Here is an 18,543-nt window from a genome sequence, read left to right on the forward strand (position 1 = left end):
CTGTCACCTGTGTCCTTTTTTCACTATTAAAACAAATATCAATTAAAATGGTGCAGTGCTGGTTGGACTTTAAATTTTAGATTCTGAGAATAATTTTACCAGTCCTAGGTACTAACAGTTTTCTTAAATGCACGTGTCCATCTAGGCATCAGCTGCTACAGGTCTTAAACCAACACTCAGCAATAAAAACTGTGCAAAAGTCATGATATCAATTTACCATCCTCTATCCAAGCCTCAGCATCCTGTAACCAAGCCTCACCATACTGTAACTAAGCCTCAACATCCTGTAATCAAGCCTCAACATCCTGTGATCAAGTCTCACCATCCTGTTTAATCAAGCCTCACCATTCTGTAACCAAGCTTCACCATTCTGTAATAAAGCCTCACCATTCTGTAACAAAGCCTCACCATTCTGTAACCAAGCCTCACCATTCTGTAACTAAACCTCACCATTCTGTAATCAAGCCTCACCATCCTGTAACCAAGCCTAACCATCTTGTAACCAAGCCTAACCATCCTGTAATCAAGCCTCACCATTCTGTAACTCACCATCCTGTAACCAAGGCTCAGCATTCTAAAACCAAGCTTCACCATCCTGTAACCAAGGCTCGCCATCCTGTAACCAAGCCTCGCCATTCTAAAACCAAGTTTCACCATCCTGTAACCAAGGCTCATCCTGTAACCAAGCCTCACTATTCTGTAACAAGCCTCACTATTCTGTAACAAGCCTCACTATTCTGTAACCAAGCCTCACCATTCTGTAACTCACCATCCTGTAACCAGGCCTCACCATACTGTAACCAAGCCTCACCATCCTGTAACCAAGCCTCACCACCCTGTAACCACCCCTCACCATCCCGTAACAAGCCTCACCATACTGTAACCAAGCCTTACCATTCTGTAACCAACCCTCACCATCCTGTAACTAAGCCTCAACAACCTGTAATCAAGCCCCACCATCCTGAAACCAAACATCATCATCCTGTAATCAAGCACCACCATCCTGTAACCAAGCCTCACCACCCTGTAACCACTTCTCACCATCCCGTAGCCAAGCCTCACCATTCTGTAACCAAGCCTCACCACCCTGTAACCACTCCTCACCATCCCATAACCAAGCCTCACCACCCTGTAACCACTTCTCACCATCAAGTAGAATACCTCACCATTCTGTAACCAAGCCTCACCACCCTGTAACCACTCCACACCATCCCATAACCAAGCCTCACCATCCCGTAATCAAGCCTCACCATCCCGTAACCAAGCCTACTTGTATTAAGCATTTCTATTTGTCTCTTTTTTTTTATCATGGAGAAATGTTGGTATTTATTTAGCTATTCCTAAAGAATTTAAACTACACCAAGACTGCGGAAGGCTTATTTGTTTCTTAAGAAGCAAAATACATAAGCCACAAGCAGTCTCTGCCTTTTAGTCCTTAAATAATTCACACAGAGCTGAAAATTAATGCAAACATATTATCATGTTGGTAATACAAAGTATAAAGTATATATTCTCATAATGCTGTCATGCGGGAAATTATTTAGTCGATCGCATTGTGAATTTAACAGGCGTCCCACGGATACTGTAATTATAACACCTGGGGTATTTCAGAATCCAAATTTTAATACTCTTATTATAGAAGAGAATACGGAACATTTCATTAGCAGCTTCCCTGCATATATGTTTTTTATATAATACAGTAAGTTCAGTATGCCTATAATAGTTAATCATTGTAACCCCCCATATGAGGAAAATAGTGCGTCTATAGTTTAATTGTATTCTAGCTTGAATACTTACTTATTAAAGTAAGAGCTGCATTTAAGAAAAATATCTGAAACCTAATTTTCAATGTTATCTTTTCCTTTAGGTATATATCCAACACTGGAATACACTTTATCCCCGTTGTTTCCAGGATACAGTCTCTCGAAATGGTATTTCTGTAAGTTTTAAGCACCTTTACTAAATATTTAATCATTCTAGAAACTAGCAAAGAATGCCATAGCATGCAGTTTGGAAAATACAGGTGCATTGTCTCAGCTACTTAATAATGCAAACCCGACATTTATAAAGGACAGACAGTTATAACAGATGCAACAATAGACAGGGACGGACAGGATGGATGGGTGATTGGGTAGAAAGATAAAAGAAAGACAGACAAATTTGTTGATCCTTATGACAGTGAGCATAGGGCCTCATTCAGCAGTACGCGCATTTGCAAATTTGAACGTAGACAGCTTTGCAAATGCGTCCACTGCAAATGCAAACGCAGAAGGAGGTGTCAGACACTTCCTCGCTGCTTTTGTGATCCCAGTGCTGCGACCGTCGTCGCAGCCTAGGATCAACATCCTGACTGATGGTCACAATGGGGGTCATTCCAACCGGATCGCTCGCTGCAGTTTCTCGCAGCGCAGCGATCGGGTCGGAACTGCACGAATGCGCAGCGCCGCAGTGCGCTGGCGCATGCCAGCCATTGTTGCCTAGCGATTGCCTCTGAGGTAGTGACAGTCACTGTGTAGAAAGGGTCTGGACGACGGCGTTAAGCCGCCATTTAGGGGACGTGATTCGGCCAACGCAGGCGTGGCCGGACCGTTGGGGGGGCGAGTAGCTCCCGGCCAGCACGCTAAAGCTGCGCTGGTCTGGAGCTACACTTGAAGTGCAAAGGCATCGCCACTTCTGCGGGGGGGGGGGGGGGCGGCACTGACATGCGGGGCGGACTAGCCCTGTGCTGGGCGTCCCCCAGCATGTCAGTGTGAATGATCGTAGCTGTGCTAAATTTAGCACAGCAACGATTAATTTGGAATGACCCCCAATGTTCCTCGCAAACGGCCAGCTAATTAAGGTTGCCTTGTGAGGCTAAGAAATCTGAGTCCTTAGACACAGACCTTGACCTCACCACTCACGGAAAATGGGGGCCCTATTTCCAGCAATGCTTCATGTCTCTTCCCCGAACCACGAAGGGCTGCATACGATCACACATAACCTGTTCTGCACATACGCACAATGGGTCCTGTATCTGCACAGTTTCCCGATAATCGTAGCGATCCTTCCTCAATTAGCCCAATAAATCACAGAAGTTATTGCCTCTTTAACCTCACAGGGGCAAATAAATTCCATCCTGACCCCTTACATGGCAATAAATTTAATTCCCTGAATCAATCAGCCTAATTTTCTCATTGCAAGAATTGATACCATTCCTTATATGAAGTACATCCAATGCATTTTTAAATCCATCCAATTTTTGGGCGATTTTCAGGTGTGATTGCTGTTGCCATATTTAAGAGAATACGAATACAGTCTTGTATATACACAGTCTAGTCCACCTCATGATGACAAACCAGACTCCTGATAATCACCCAATAGCAACATCACAGCATTACCCACAATCAAAAATATATTACAGTATAGAAGAAAGGAGAAAGGTGTACAGTGATGCACAGGTCACATAGAGAAAGAAAAAGCAAAGACAAGGTAAAATGTACAATAGTAAGGATGAAAGCAAAGTTGATCTATATAATAAAACCAAGTGCTGATAAAAGAAATAGACATAAGAGGAAGAAACAGAGAGAAAGCAGGAAAGAGAGATAGAGAGACAACAAAAATTAAGGCAATGTTGGGGGACAACATCTAATACATATAATATATTCAGTAGATATTAGCTATATTTGCTCTCCACTCCATGTATGCAGTGCACATGGTAATACTAAATTAAGGCAACTGTAACAGTCTGTCTTGCATTAGAATATTTTCTCTTATGCCCTAGAGCATACTGGGTTTCCATTTAGTACCATGGGGTATAGACGGGTCCACTAGAAGCCATGGGCACTTTAAGAATTTGATAGTGTGGGCTGGCTCCTCCCTCTATGCCCCTCCTACCAGACTCAGTTTAGAAAATGTGCCCGGAGGAGCCGGTCATGCTTATGGAAGCTCCTGAAGAGTTTTTTGCATTTATTTTATATGTTTGTTATTTTCAGGCAGGGCTGGTTAGCACCAGCCTGCCTGCTTCCACTTAGGGTGGGGAGGGGGGGGCGACCCAACCACTTGAAGGGTTAATGGCCCCATTCCCTGCTGACAGGACACTGAGCTCCTGAGGGAACTATTCGCAAGCCCCACCATGGCGAGCATACATTCCTGCAGCACGCAGCCACCCCTAAGAGAGCCAGAAGAATGAAGAGTGGTGAGTACTAAGCCGGCGCCCCAGTTAGAAGGCGCCGGCCATTATGGCGGCATGAGGGTACGGAGACGCACGGCTTCTAACTGAATATCCTGAAGCCAACCCAGATATCTATGCATTCGCCTTCTGGAGAAAATGGTGGCCTCTTACGAGGCGCTTCAACACGTAAGGTTTCACGCAAGACCCTTCCAGCTCAATCTGTTGGACAAATGGTCCGGATCGCATCTTCATATGCACCAGAGGATCCGTCTGTCGCCAAAAGCCAGGATCTACCTTCTGTGGTGGCTACAGATTTCTCACCTCGTCGAGGCTCGGAGGTTCGGAATTCAGGACTGGATCCTGTTAACCACGGACGCAAGCCTCAGAGGTTGGGGAGCAATCACCCAGGGGGTGCAGTTTCAAGGAAGATGGTCAAATCATGAAGTCATCCTTACAATCAACATTCTGGAACTCAGGGCCATATACAATGCCCTTCTGCAGGCCTCAGTGACGTACATAAACCGACAGGGTAGAATGAAAGCAGAGCAGCAATGTCAGAGGTGTCAAGAATTCTCCTCTGGGCAGAAAAAAACGCTGTGGCATTGTCAGCGGTCTTCATTCCAGGAGTAGACAACTGGGAAGCAGACTTCCTCAGCAGCTACGACCTGCACCTGTGGGAGTGGAGCCTTCACCCGGAAGTGTTCAGGTGATTAACCTGTGGTGGGGATATCCACAAATCGAAATGATGGCCTCTCATCTCAACAAGAATCTCAAGCGGTATTGCTCCAGGTCGAGAGACCCACAGGCAATGGCAGTAGACACTCTGACGACTCCATGGGTCTATCAGATGGTGTACATGTTTCCTCTACTTCCGCTGATCCCAAGAATTCTAAAAAGAATGAAAAGGGAAAAGGCTCAAGCAATACTCATTGCTCCGAAATGGCCAAGAAGGACCTGGTACGCAGACTTTCTGAAGATGCACCTCGAAGATCCTTGGCCTCTACCTCTTCGTGAGGATCTTCTGCAAAAGGGCCCGTTCGTCTATCAGGACTTACTGAGGCTACGTTTGATGGCATGGAAGTTGAACGGCTGATTCTAGCCAGAAGAGGGATCCCAAACAAAGTTATCCCGATTATGATCCAACCCAGGAAGGGAATAACGTCTAAACATTACCACCGTATTTGGAAGAAATATGTCTCTTGGTGTGAGAGCAGAAATTATTCTGCGGTGGAATTTCATCTGGGACGTTTCCTGCTTTTTCTGCAGGCAGGTATGGATGTGGGCCTACGTCTGGGCTCTAAAAAAGTCCAGATTTCGGCTTTGTCCATTTCCATTACAGGAGGTGGACGTAAAATATCTTATGTGGAAGACCGCCACACTGTTGGCCTTGGCGTCAATAAGACGTGTGTCAGAGCTGGGGGCTTTGTCTCACAAGAGTCCTTTTTTAATTTTCCATGAGGACAGAGCTGAACTCAGAACTCATCAGCAAATTCTTCCTAAAGTGGTGTCGTCGTTTTACATCAACCAACCTATTGTGGTTCCGGTTATCACAGACACTTCTGCTACTTCAAAGTCTTTGGATGTTGTGAGGGATTTGAAGGTATACATGAAGAGAACAGCTCATCACAGGAAATCACAGGAAATCCGACTCGCTGTTCGTTCTCTATGATGCCAATAAAATTGGGTGTCCTGCAGTCAAGTGCACGCTGGATCAGGCTCACTATCCAGCATGCTTATTCCATGGCAGGTTTGCCGGTTCCAAAATCTGTACAGGCCCACTCTACTAGGTCGGTGGGTTCTTCCTGGGTGGCTGCCCGGGGTATCTCGGCTTTACAGCTCTGTCGAGCAGCTACTTGGTCTGGTTCAAACACGTTTGCTAAGTTCTACAAGTTCGAGACTTTAGCCTCTGAGTACCTTCAGTTTGGTCAATCAGTTCTGCAGAAACCTTAGCACTCTCCCACCCGGTTTAGGAGCGTTGGTACATCCCCAAGGTACTAAATGGAACCCCAGAATCCTCTAGGATGTAAGAGAAAATAGGATTTTAATTACCTACCAGTAAATCCTTTTCTCGTAGTTCGTAGAGGATACTGGGCGTCCGGCCGGTGCTTTGTTCTTCCTCCACTGTTACTTGGTTAAGTATTGTTGGTTTAGCTGGTGCTGTTCCTGTTTAAAGTTGGGTTAGCATAGCTTTACTCTGGTTTGTATGTGCTGGTTCGGAATCTCACCACTATCCTTTATGTCCTTCTCTCAAAGTATGTCCATCTCCTCGGGCAGTTTCCTAGACTGAGTCTGGTAGGAAGGGCATAGAGGGAATGAGCCAGCCCACACTATCAAATTCTTAAAGTGCCCATGGCTCCTAGTGGACCCGTCTATACCCCATGGCACTAAATGGAACTCCAGTATCCTCTACGGACTACGAGAAAAGGATTTACTGGTAGGTAATTAAAATCCTATTTTTAGCACTGCGCATTGCCTGAAGCCTAGCATACGCAACTATGACAAACTACGAGGCAATTCCATGTCGCACATTTCCACTTGCAGCTGAATAAGTGGAACAGGGAGCCAAGTAGGCTTTTTCCACTTGGATAACTGAGTGTTCTCGGGTGGGGCATTAACATTCAGGCGAAAATGTGGTCTATGGAGATTTCTGCATACGAAAAGATCTTTTGGATTCCAGGCGGATATCTTACACCATCTTTACACCTTGTAAATGATTGGTGATTTAAAAAAGTCAGAGTTTGTCCAGGAACCCACACCTATGGCCAGTTCAGACTTCATTATATCCGGCCCTACATCTCTGCTTCTGTTGCCTACACACAATGTTAATACTAACAGTAGAGATGACGATATTTGGACCAACAAGATCTGCTCTTTGGTAAAAAAAGGGACATCCAGTATAGGTTTGATATATCAGGTACATAGTGACCATGTCAAGATTCATTATGTTGACATGAGAATGTTGACATTTTCATTATGTTGACAGAGAACATGTCAAAATGTTGATCACAGGAAAGAGAGAAAGAGTCCCACACTAGAGATACACTTTAATAAATTGCATTTAATTAGAGATGTGCAGCGGGCACTTTTCGTGTTTTGTGTTTTGGTTTTGGATCTGGATGATTTTTGGAAAAAAATATAAAAATGGCTAAAATTACAGAATTTGGGGGTAATTTTGATCCTACAGTATTATTAACCTCAATAACATTAATTTCCACTCATTTCCAGTCTATTCTGAACACCTCACACCTCACAATATTGTTTTTATACCAAAAGGTTGCACCGAGGTGGCTGTATGACTAAGCTAAGCGACACAAGTGTGCGGCACAAACACCTGGCCCATCTAGGAGTGGCACTGCAGTGGCAGACAGGATGGCAGATATTAAAAAAAGGCCCCAAACAGCACATCATGCAAAGATGTAAAAGAGGTGCAATGAGGTAGCTTTGATTGGGAAGGAGAGGAGGTTTTAGTTATGTGATTCGTCTGTTATTGTGAATTAGCAGCATTATGGCATCCAGAAGAGTTGGGGGTGAGCAGAGGATAGAGGAGGAAGAGGAGGTATTGTTTGTGAGCAGAGCTGGATTAAGGCTTCAGGGGGCCCGGGGTAATTACGACAGGGGGACCCAAAGAGCTAAAATGAAATCCATAATGTCCTTAATCACTACAAAGTATAATATATACAAACACACACACATTTATATATATATATATATATATATATATATAGGATTGTGTTTATCCGGCACTCTGGATGATAAACTTGATTGTGCCCGGGTGCCCTCCTATTTGTGCATACAGTCAAGGAAATCCCTCCAGCAAACCGATACATTACCGGGTGGAAGAAAAGCAGGCGGCACTCCAAGGTCTTTCAAACTAAACTTTGTATTAAAGATTTACAGCATAATGCAGTGGCAACGTTTCAAGACCATGCTGGTCTTTTCGTCAGGCTGTGCATTTAGAAAACGAAAACAAATACAATTGGCAGAACAGTGATTAAAGTGCTTACCTGCCTTATATATCAGTGTGCATAACATGCGGTGTCTCGCGGAGTCCCGGGCCGTCGGCTTCTGGGTGCGTCAGTCCGTCGCTCCGTTCGTGACATCATGGTTGCTGGGCAACCCTGTGAAGCCTCGGGTCCCGTCGCGCCGGGAGAGCTCGCAGTGCTAGAAGGATAATTAAATTGTGAATTATTGGTGCAGTGACATAAAGTAATATGACAGTGGTGTATAATACTATGACAGTGATATATAATAATGTGAAGCATTGATATTAACCAAATAAACTGTGCTTTTAAAATCACAAGATTGTAGCTCTATCTGATTGGCTGGTAATTGCATGCAAATTAATTGAACTCTTAGTGAAAACTATTATGTATACTTCTAATTAATAATTATAATTATTTTAGTAATAGATGCATGCTAATATATTATATGATGAGCTGTTATCAAGTTAAAAAGGTGTTCCAGGTGAATTTTTCATTTAGTCCGTTTGGTGCAAGAGCTCCCAATAGGAATATCCATTTGGATTCACACTTGTTTAGTAGTTTCTGACGGTCTCCTCCTCTTGTCAATGGTGGAATATGGTCTATGATCTTACATCGAAGATCTGATAGATGGTGTCCCTGTTGACGATAATGCCTTGCTACAGGTTGGTCTATATTCTTTCCTTCCAATGCAGCCTTAACCGCTGATCTATGAAGAGCCATACGGTCACGTAGATTTCTTATAGTTTGTCCTACATAGATGAGTCCACAAGGACACGTGATGGTATACACTATGAAGGCTGTAGTGCATGTTATCACGTGTTTTATTTTATATTCTTGTCCTGTTAGTTGGTTGACAAAAGAGTTTCCTGGTTCCATGTATTTGCAGGTAGTGCATGATATGCATTTATAACATCCTGGTTTTTTGGTCGTGCCAAAAAGTGTGGTATTTGATTTTGAAGTGACATAAGTTTTTACTAAGCGGTCCCGGATGCTTCTGCCTCTTCTATAACTGGGCATGATGCGAGTATTCTTAAAAATTGGTAGCTCATTGTCTCCTGTGACAATAGGCCACAGGGCTTTAGTTGCTTGTGGGATCACTGCGCTGGCTGTGTTGAAGGTTGTCACAAATGGTATCTTGTTTTTAACTTCTTTTCTTTGTTTATTCTTGGGTTGCAACAGATGTTCTCGTGACATTCGCTGTACTTTGTTTTTTGTTTCTATTAATTCCTTGTGGTGGTACCCTCTAGAGGCAAATTTATCCACCATGGTTAACAAGGCTTGTTCTAAATCTTTTGGATCACTTGAAATCCGGGCTGCTCTGATCATTTGTGAGCGTGGTAATCCTTTAATCAAGGCCGGTGGATGACAACTGCTGTGTAATAACATGGTGTTTCGGTCTGTACTTTTGGTGTATAGGGAAGTTTTCAGTGTTCCCTCCTTGATGCTTATAGTAACATCTAGGTAATTGATGCTAGATGTACTAACTTGATGTGTGAATTTTATTGGATGGTCCATTTGATTGATGTTAGAAATTAATGAAGTTAAGGTTGATAACGGACCTGTCCATATTATCAGCAGGTCATCAATATATCTAGTATATAATGATATATATTTTGAAATTTCTGGATCCGAGAAAAAGAAAATTTGTTCTTGCTGAAACATATATACGTTTGCAAATGACGGGGCCACATTGGACCCCATAGCGCAACCTTTGGTCTGAATGTAATATTGACCATTATGTAAGAAATAATTTTTAACCAGGGTGCTTTGCAGCAACTCTAAAAATAACGGAATGGGGATCTCTGTGAACTTATATTTGTGTAGGAACAATTCCATGGCTATAAGTCCTTCTTGATGAGGGATCACCGTATATAGACTTTTTACGTCTAATGTACACAATATGGTGTTTTCTGGCAATTGCGTTAGGGATTGTAACTTTAGTAAAAGTTGTGTGGTGTCTTTCAAGAAGGTGGATTGTTTGGAGATCAGAGGTTGAATAAGGCCATCTAGGAATTTGGATACTGGCTGCAACAAAGACCCTCTGGCTGAGATAATGGGGCGTGGGGGTGGATTGTTCGCATCCTTGTGAAGTTTTGGTACTGTATATATTATAGGAGTGATGGGGTATTCTGTACTTAATGCTTTGAATGTTCTATTGTTGATTTGTTGTGTATCGTGGGCTTGTTTTAAAATGTCGTCCAGTTGTGTTTTATACTTCTCAGTCGGGTTGTTGGACAATTTACTGTAAGTGCTTGTGTCCAATAATAACTTGTCTATGTTGTTAATATAAATGTCTGTGTCTTGCAGCACAATGCCTCCTCCTTTGTCCGCTGAGCGGATTGTGATGTTGTTTAAGGCCGACAGTTCTTTAAGAGCCTGGTGTTCTTGTTTGGTAAGATTCGAGCAAATTTTAGGTTTTGCCCCTTGATATTTGCTTACTGAGTCATCCAAGAGTCTATTATAGGTTTTTAAGGAGGGATTGTTGGAAACCGGATCAAAGGAAGATCTCTTATATATCAATTGTTGTTTGTGGTCCACTTGGGTGGGAGTGATCTGATGTTGGAAGAATTCTTTAGTTTTTAACATCCTATGGTGTCCATAGAGATCTATTTTCCAATTCAATTGATTATGGTATGTCGTGGGGATAAATGATAATCCTTTGTTTAGGACCGCTGATTGTGCTGCAGTTAAAGAATGAGACGATAAGTTAAACACTATTTCTTCTTTTTTGTATTTATTGGCGGCTTGGTAGATTCTTTGGTTTTGACCACCTCTCCTGGTTCTTCTGTAGATCGATGGTCTGCCCTTGTTCTTGAAGCCCGATCTAAAGGGATGTCCGGAGTTTTGGTGGGGTCATCAGAGTCGTTGATGTGGAAGTCGCTGTCGCTGTTTGATTGAGAGCGATGACGAAGATTAGTGTTTCTGGAATCTCTTTTATCTCTCCACGATACTTTTGAACGAAATCTGGAGCGGCCTGTGTTGAAATCAGTACCACTTAACCATCTGTACACTCTGAATTCTTCATAGTCTGTTTGTACAGTAGTGAGCTTTTTGTTTTTAAATTTCAGGAGCTCTTGTCTATAATTGTTGCATTGGGTCTCCATTTTGGCCCACATGGTTTGATGTTTTTTGTCATCTAGTATTGGCTTGTATGTGGTAGTTGAGATGTCTAGTTTTTCTTTTGTTTCTTTGAGGATTCTGCCCGACTCCTCGATCACGAGCAGCATAAGATCGAAGCTGCATTTATTTAATATGGATATCCATTTGTGGCAAAAGCTTGCATTGTTGCGGCCGATGGTGGGGGTGTTTCTGATGCGAAAACCCCGTGGTATCATTTTTGCTCTAAAATAATTGGAGAGCGATGTCCCATGTAGAAGATAGTCAGTTTCTTTGTTTCTTAATTTCAAAATGGTGTTGTATATTTCATCCACTGTAGGGGCATTTTGCACAGGGTGTAGATCAGCACCAAATAATACGGTGTCTGCATGTTCCTGTGTGAGTGTCAGCGTTTCATCCAAATGTGATTTGAGGTCTATAAATGATTTAACCTCGCTGTAAGCCATTGGTGGATCTTTTTTTGTAAACGTGGATCCTGTTGCTGGATGATTAAATTCACCTGGAAATAGTTACCGATGGTATCGATGGTAAGCCGGAAAAAACTGAAAGCAATTGTATATGTCCAAATATTGTGATGTAATATACCCGTGTGAAAAACGGGAAAATTGATATTGTTCCGGTGCCTTGATCCTTAGGGGTACAGGCCTGTACCTCAATTGTATAGGATTGTGTTTATCCGGCACTCTGGATGATAAACTTGATTGTGCCCGGGTGCCCTCCTATTTGTGCATACAGTCAAGGAAATCCCTCCTGCAAACCGATACATTACCGGGTGGAAGAAAAGCAGGCGGCACTCCAAGGTCTTTCAAACTAAACTTTGTATTAAAGATTTACAGCATAATGCAGTGGCAACGTTTCAAGACCATGCTGGTCTTTTCGTCAGGCTGTGCATTTAGAAAACGAAAACAAATACAATTGGCAGAACAGTGATTAAAGTGCTTACCTGCCTTATATATCAGTGTGCATAACATGCGGTGTCTCGCGGAGTCCCGGGCCGTCGGCTTCTGGGTGCGTCAGTATAAAACACAACTGGACGACATTTTAAAACAAGCCCACGATACACAACAAATCAACAATAGAACATTCAAAGCATTAAGTACAGAATACCCCATCACTCCTATAATATATACAGTACCAAAACTTCACAAGGATGCGAACAATCCACCCCCACGCCCCATTATCTCAGCCAGAGGGTCTTTGTTGCAGCCAGTATCCAAATTCCTAGATGGCCTTATTCAACCTCTGATCTCCAAACAATCCACCTTCTTGAAAGACACCACACAACTTTTACTAAAGTTACAATCCCTAACGCAATTGCCAGAAAACACCATATTGTGTACATTAGACGTAAAAAGTCTATATACGGTGATCCCTCATCAAGAAGGACTTATAGCCATGGAATTGTTCCTACACAAATATAAGTTCACAGAGATCCCCATTCCGTTATTTTTAGAGTTGCTGCAAAGCACCCTGGTTAAAAATTATTTCTTACATAATGGTCAATATTACATTCAGACCAAAGGTTGCGTTATGGGGTCCAATGTGGCCCCGTCATTTGCAAACGTATATATGTTTCAGCAAGAACAAATTTTCTTTTTCTCGGATCCAGAAATTTCAAAATATATATCATTATATACTAGATATATTGATGACCTGCTGATAATATGGACAGGTCCGTTATCAACCTTAACTTCATTAATTTCTAACATCAATCAAATGGACCATCCAATAAAATTCACACATCAAGTTAGTACATCTAGCATCAATTACCTAGATGTTACTATAAGCATCAAGGAGGGAACACTGAAAACTTCCCTATACACCAAAAGTACAGACCGAAACACCATGTTATTACACAGCAGTTGTCATCCACCGGCCTTGATTAAAGGATTACCACGCTCACAAATGATCAGAGCAGCCCGGATTTCAAGTGATCCAAAAGATTTAGAACAAGCCTTGTTAACCATGGTGGATAAATTTGCCTCTAGAGGGTACCACCACAAGGAATTAATAGAAACAAAAAACAAAGTACAGCGAATGTCACGAGAACATCTGTTGCAACCCAAGAATAAACAAAGAAAAGAAGTTAAAAACAAGATACCATTTGTGACAACCTTCAACACAGCCAGCGCAGTGATCCCACAAGCAACTAAAGCCCTGTGGCCTATTGTCACAGGAGACAATGAGCTACCAATTTTTAAGAATACTCGCATCATGCCCAGTTATAGAAGAGGCAGAAGCATCCGGGACCGCTTAGTAAAAACTTATGTCACTTCAAAATCAAATACCACACTTTTTGGCACGACCAAAAAACCACGATGTTATAAATGCATATCATGCACTACCTGCAAATACATGGAACCAGGAAACTCTTTTGTCAACCAACTAACAGGACAAGAATATAAAATAAAACACGTGATAACATGCACTACAGCCTTCATAGTGTATACCATCACGTGTCCTTGTGGACTCATCTATGTAGGACAAACTATAAGAAATCTACGTGACCGTATGGCTCTTCATAGATCAGCGGTTAAGGCTGCATTGGAAGGAAAGAATATAGACCAACCTGTAGCAAGGCATTATCGTCAACAGGGACACCATCTATCAGATCTTCGATGTAAGATCATAGACCATATTCCACCATTGACAAGAGGAGGAGACCGTCAGAAACTACTAAACAAGTGTGAATCCAAATGGATATTCCTATTGGGAGCTCTTGCACCAAACGGACTAAATGAAAAATTCACCTGGAACACCTTTTTAACTTGATAACAGCTCATCATATAATATATTAGCATGCATCTATTACTAAAATAATTATAATTATTAATTAGAAGTATACATAATAGTTTTCACTAAGAGTTCAATTAATTTGCATGCAATTACCAGCCAATCAGATAGAGCTACAATCTTGTGATTTTAAAAGCACAATTTATTTGGTTAATATCAATGCTTCACATTATTATATATCACTGTCATAGTATTATACACCACTGTCATATTACTTTATGTCACTGCACCAATAATTCACAATTTAATTATCCTTCTAGCACTGCGAGCTCTCCCGGCGCGACGGGACCCGAGGCTTCACAGGGTTGCCCAGCAACCATGATGTCACGAACGGAGCGACGGACTGACGCACCCAGAAGCCGACGGCCCGGGACTCCGCGAGACACCGCATGTTATGCACACTGATATATAAGGCAGGTAAGCACTTTAATCACTGTTCTGCCAATTGTATTTGTTTTCGTTTTCTAAATGCACAGCCTGACGAAAAGACCAGCATGGTCTTGAAACGTTGCCACTGCATTATGCTGTAAATCTTTAATACAAAGTTTAGTTTGAAAGACCTTGGAGTGCCGCCTGCTTTTCTTCCACCCGGTAATGTATCGGTTTGCTGGAGGGATTTCCTTGACTATATATATATATATATATATGTCTAATATTTATATATATATATATATATATATATATATATATATTAGACATATATATATATATATATATATATATATAAAATATATATTTATATATGGGAATTCATAGATCAGCAGCACTCATGCAGACTAGTTTAAAGTGGATTCTTTATTTATATATATATATATATATATATATATACTGTGTGTATATATATATATATATATATATATAATTGTATATACATCTATATATATGTATATGTGTATATATATATATAATTGTATATACATCTATATATATACACACACACACACACACACACACACACACACACATATATATATATATATATATATATACATACAGTGGGTTTTACCTTTATCCCGCGCTACAATGTGGCTGCACCTCACAAATACCCTCCCACTAGTAAAGGGTCAAAATCAAAACAATAAAAGACAATATTATGAGGGCGCAGAATATAATTGTTTTTCAAAACTTTAGACCAGCAGATATCAAACATATAACATAAATAATTTATTTAAAACAGATATGTCATATCGAAAACAAATCTATTAAAATTACTTCACATCGTCCATCATGCAATGTAGTTATTCAGATGGAATTTTTCATCTAGACCAACGCGTTTCATCCTCAGAGGACTTCATCAGAGGTTTACATTTCCGGTATTATACATGTGAGATCACAATCTTGAATGCAGTAATCAAGGCAATAAATTCGAGAATTTTATTTCCTCTTTAGGTGACTTCAATATTGGGACCAGTAGATCCACTAAAAGTAGTGGGACTAAATTCTACTGCAAAAGCTATAATAGCTCTCACTATAGGGAAGAGAATCAACCTTTTTTTCCATGTAGTGATATAAATCCCACTGTGATACTTATTTAAGACAGGACTGAGTCCCATTAAAAAGTGTCAAAAACAGTGTATAGATGCTCAAGTGAATCAGCTTTTCTACCTTTAGAAGTATTCCTCCCTTGTGTGTGCTCCTTCCTTCCACAAAAGCTATTCTGGAAGGAAGGAGCACACACAAGGGAGGAATACTGATCTGTATGATGATGGACCATTTTCTTCAAATGGCTATTTCTGGGTCATAACTGGGCACCGGCCATTCATTTGCAAGGAACAGCTCCATTTCATGCGAGTGTTGTGGGTGGGTAATGCTTGATCATGGCATGCAGATGAGGGTTCTCTGTTTGATGGACAGTTTTGAGGATTAAATTTGGTCACATGACACTCTAAAAAAGTGAGTGATATCTCAGAGCCTTATTAGTCAAATTGTGGATTATTTGTTTCATCTTTCTGCTTGGTAAATAATTATATTACCACAAGGTGGCACTTATAATCTTCATCATCCCGCTGTCGGATTCTCACGTGTTTTGGATTCCATATAAGGAGCCGCGCATCGCTGCTACTTTCAATCCAGTCCTGGAGAGTGTAGTGAGAGGACGTATCTACTCAGTGTCTGTGCAGGAAAGTGGCATGGCATGTAGGGTGGCGACCTGCTCTTTGTGTCGTTCCAGTGCTGTCTTGTGCTGCATCAGTTCAGTTGTGTCTTGTGCTGCATCAGTCCAGTCACAGTGGTGGTGTCCTGTGCTGCCATAAGTCCAGTGCTGCTGCATAAGTCCAGTCCAGTGGTGCTGTGTTGTGCTGCATCAGTCCAGTGGTGGTGTTCTGTGCTGCCATAAGTCCAGTGGTGGTGTCCTGTGCTGCCATAAGTCCAGTGGTGCTGCTGTATAAGTCAACTCCAGTGGTGCTGTGTTGTGCTGCATCAGTCGAGTGGTGGTGTCCTGTGCTGCCATAAGTCAAGTGGTGCTACTGTATAAGTCCAGTTTAGTGGTGCTGCCGTATAAGTCCAGTCAATTGATGCTGCTGTATAAGTCCAGTGGTGCTGCTGTATAAGTCCAGTCCAGTGGTGCTGCCATATAAGTCCAGTGGTACTGCCGTATAAGTCCAGGGGTACTGCCATATAAGTCCAGTCCAGTGGTACTGCTGTATAAGTACAGTCCAGTGGTGCTGCCATATAAGTCCAGGGGTGCTGCTGTATAAGTACAGCGGTACTGCCATATAAGTCCAGTCCAGTGGTGCTGCCATATAAGTCCAGGGGTACTGCCGTATAAGTCCAGGGGTACTGCCGTATAAGTCCTGGGGTTCTGCCATAAAAGTCCATGGGTACTGCCGTATAAGTCCAGTCCAGTGGTGCTGCCATATAAATCCAGTGGTGCTGCCATATAAGTCCAGGCATACTGCCGTATAAGTCCAGTCCAGTGGTTCTGCCGTATAAGTCCAGTAGTGCTGCCGTAAAAGTCCAGGGGTACTGCCATATAAGTCCAGGGGTACTGCCATATAAGTCCAGTGGTACTGCCATATAAGTCCAGTGGTACTTCTGTATAAATCATGGGGTACTGCTGTATAAGTCATGGGGTACTGCTGTATAAGTCATGGGGTACTGCCGTATAACTCCAGGGGTACTGCTGTATAAGTCCAGGGGTACTGCTGTATAAGTCCAGTCCAGTGGTGCAGCCGTATAAGTCCAGGGGTATTGCCATATAAGTCCAGTCCAGTGGTACTGCTGTAAAAGTCCAGGGGTACTGCCATAAAAGTCATGGGGTACTGCCGTATAAGTCATGAGGAACTGCGTGTAAGTCCAGTCCAGTGGTGCTGCCATATATGTCCAGGTGTATTGCTGTATTAGTCCAGGGGTACTGCCGTATAAGTCCAGTCCAGTGGTGCTGCCATATAAGTCCAGTGGTGCTGCCATATAAGTCCAGGGGTACAGCCGTATAAGTCCAGTGGTACTGCTGTATAAGTACAGCGGTATTGCTTTATAAGTCCAGTCCAGTGGTGCTGCTGTATAAGTCCAGGAATACTGCTGTATAAGTCCAGGGGTACTGCCATATAAGTCCAGTCCAGCAGTACTGCCGTATAAGTCCAGTCCAGGAATACTGCTGTATAAGTCCAGGGGTACTGCCCTATAAGTCCAGTCCAGCAGTACTGCCGTATAAGTCCAGTTCAGTGGTTCTGCCATATAAGTACAGGGGTACTGCCGTATAAGTCCAGTCCAGTGGTGCTGTCATATAAGTCCAGTAGTGCTGCCATTTAAGTCCAGAGGTACTGCCGTATAAGTCATGGGGTATTGCAGTATAAGTCCAGTGATACTGCCGTATAAGTCCAGTCTAGTGGTGCTGCCGTATAAGTCCAGGGGTACTGCCGTATAAGTCCAGTGGTTCAACCGTAAAAGTCCAGGGGTACTGCCATATAAGTCCAGTCCAGTTGTGCTGCCGTATAAGTCCAGGGGTACTGCCGTATAAGTCCAGTGGTTCTGCCATATAAGTCCAGGGGTACTGCCGTATAAGTCCAGTAGTGCTGCCATTTAAGTCCAGGGGTACTGCCATATAAGTCCAGGGGTATTGCCGTATAAGTCCAGTGGTTCTGCCATATAGGTCCAGGGTACTGCCGTATAAGTCCAGTGGTTCTGCCATATAAGTCCAGGGGTACTGCCGTAATCGTAATGTCTAGTGGTGCTGCCGTATAAGTCCAGGGGTACTGCCGTATAAGTCCAGTGGTTCTGCCATATAAGTCCAGGGGTACTGCCATATAAGTCCAGTCCAGTTGTGCTGCCGTATAAGTCCAGTAGTGCTGCCATTTAAGTCCAGGGGTACTGCCGTATAAGTCCAGGGGTATTGCAGTATAAGTCCAGGACTACTGCCGTATAAGTCCAGTCCAGTAGTGCTGTCGTACAAATCCAGATGTGCTGCCATATAAGTCCAGGGGTACTGCCATATAAGTCCAGTGGTACTGCCATATAAGTCCAGTCCAGTGGTGCTGCCATATAAGTCCAGGGGTACTGCTG

General features: G+C 42.6%; 1 protein-coding gene across 4 annotated transcripts in view; it reads left to right on the plus strand.

Annotated features, from left to right (window-relative positions):
* The window catches only part of LOC134910537 (follicle-stimulating hormone receptor-like), a 292,849-nt gene that overhangs the window by 203,566 nt on the left and 70,740 nt on the right, over nucleotides 1–18,543 (plus strand). For all 4 annotated transcript variants that reach the window (XM_063918685.1, XM_063918684.1, XM_063918683.1 and 1 more), the window contains one exon: nucleotides 1,868–1,939. In XM_063918685.1, the coding sequence (XP_063774755.1) occupies nucleotides 1,868–1,939 (72 nt within the window). The remainder of the gene's footprint in view (nucleotides 1–1,867; nucleotides 1,940–18,543) is intronic.

This window comes from Pseudophryne corroboree, chromosome 4, assembly GCF_028390025.1.
Source record: "Pseudophryne corroboree isolate aPseCor3 chromosome 4, aPseCor3.hap2, whole genome shotgun sequence".
Taxonomy (NCBI): Eukaryota; Metazoa; Chordata; class Amphibia; order Anura; family Myobatrachidae; genus Pseudophryne; species Pseudophryne corroboree.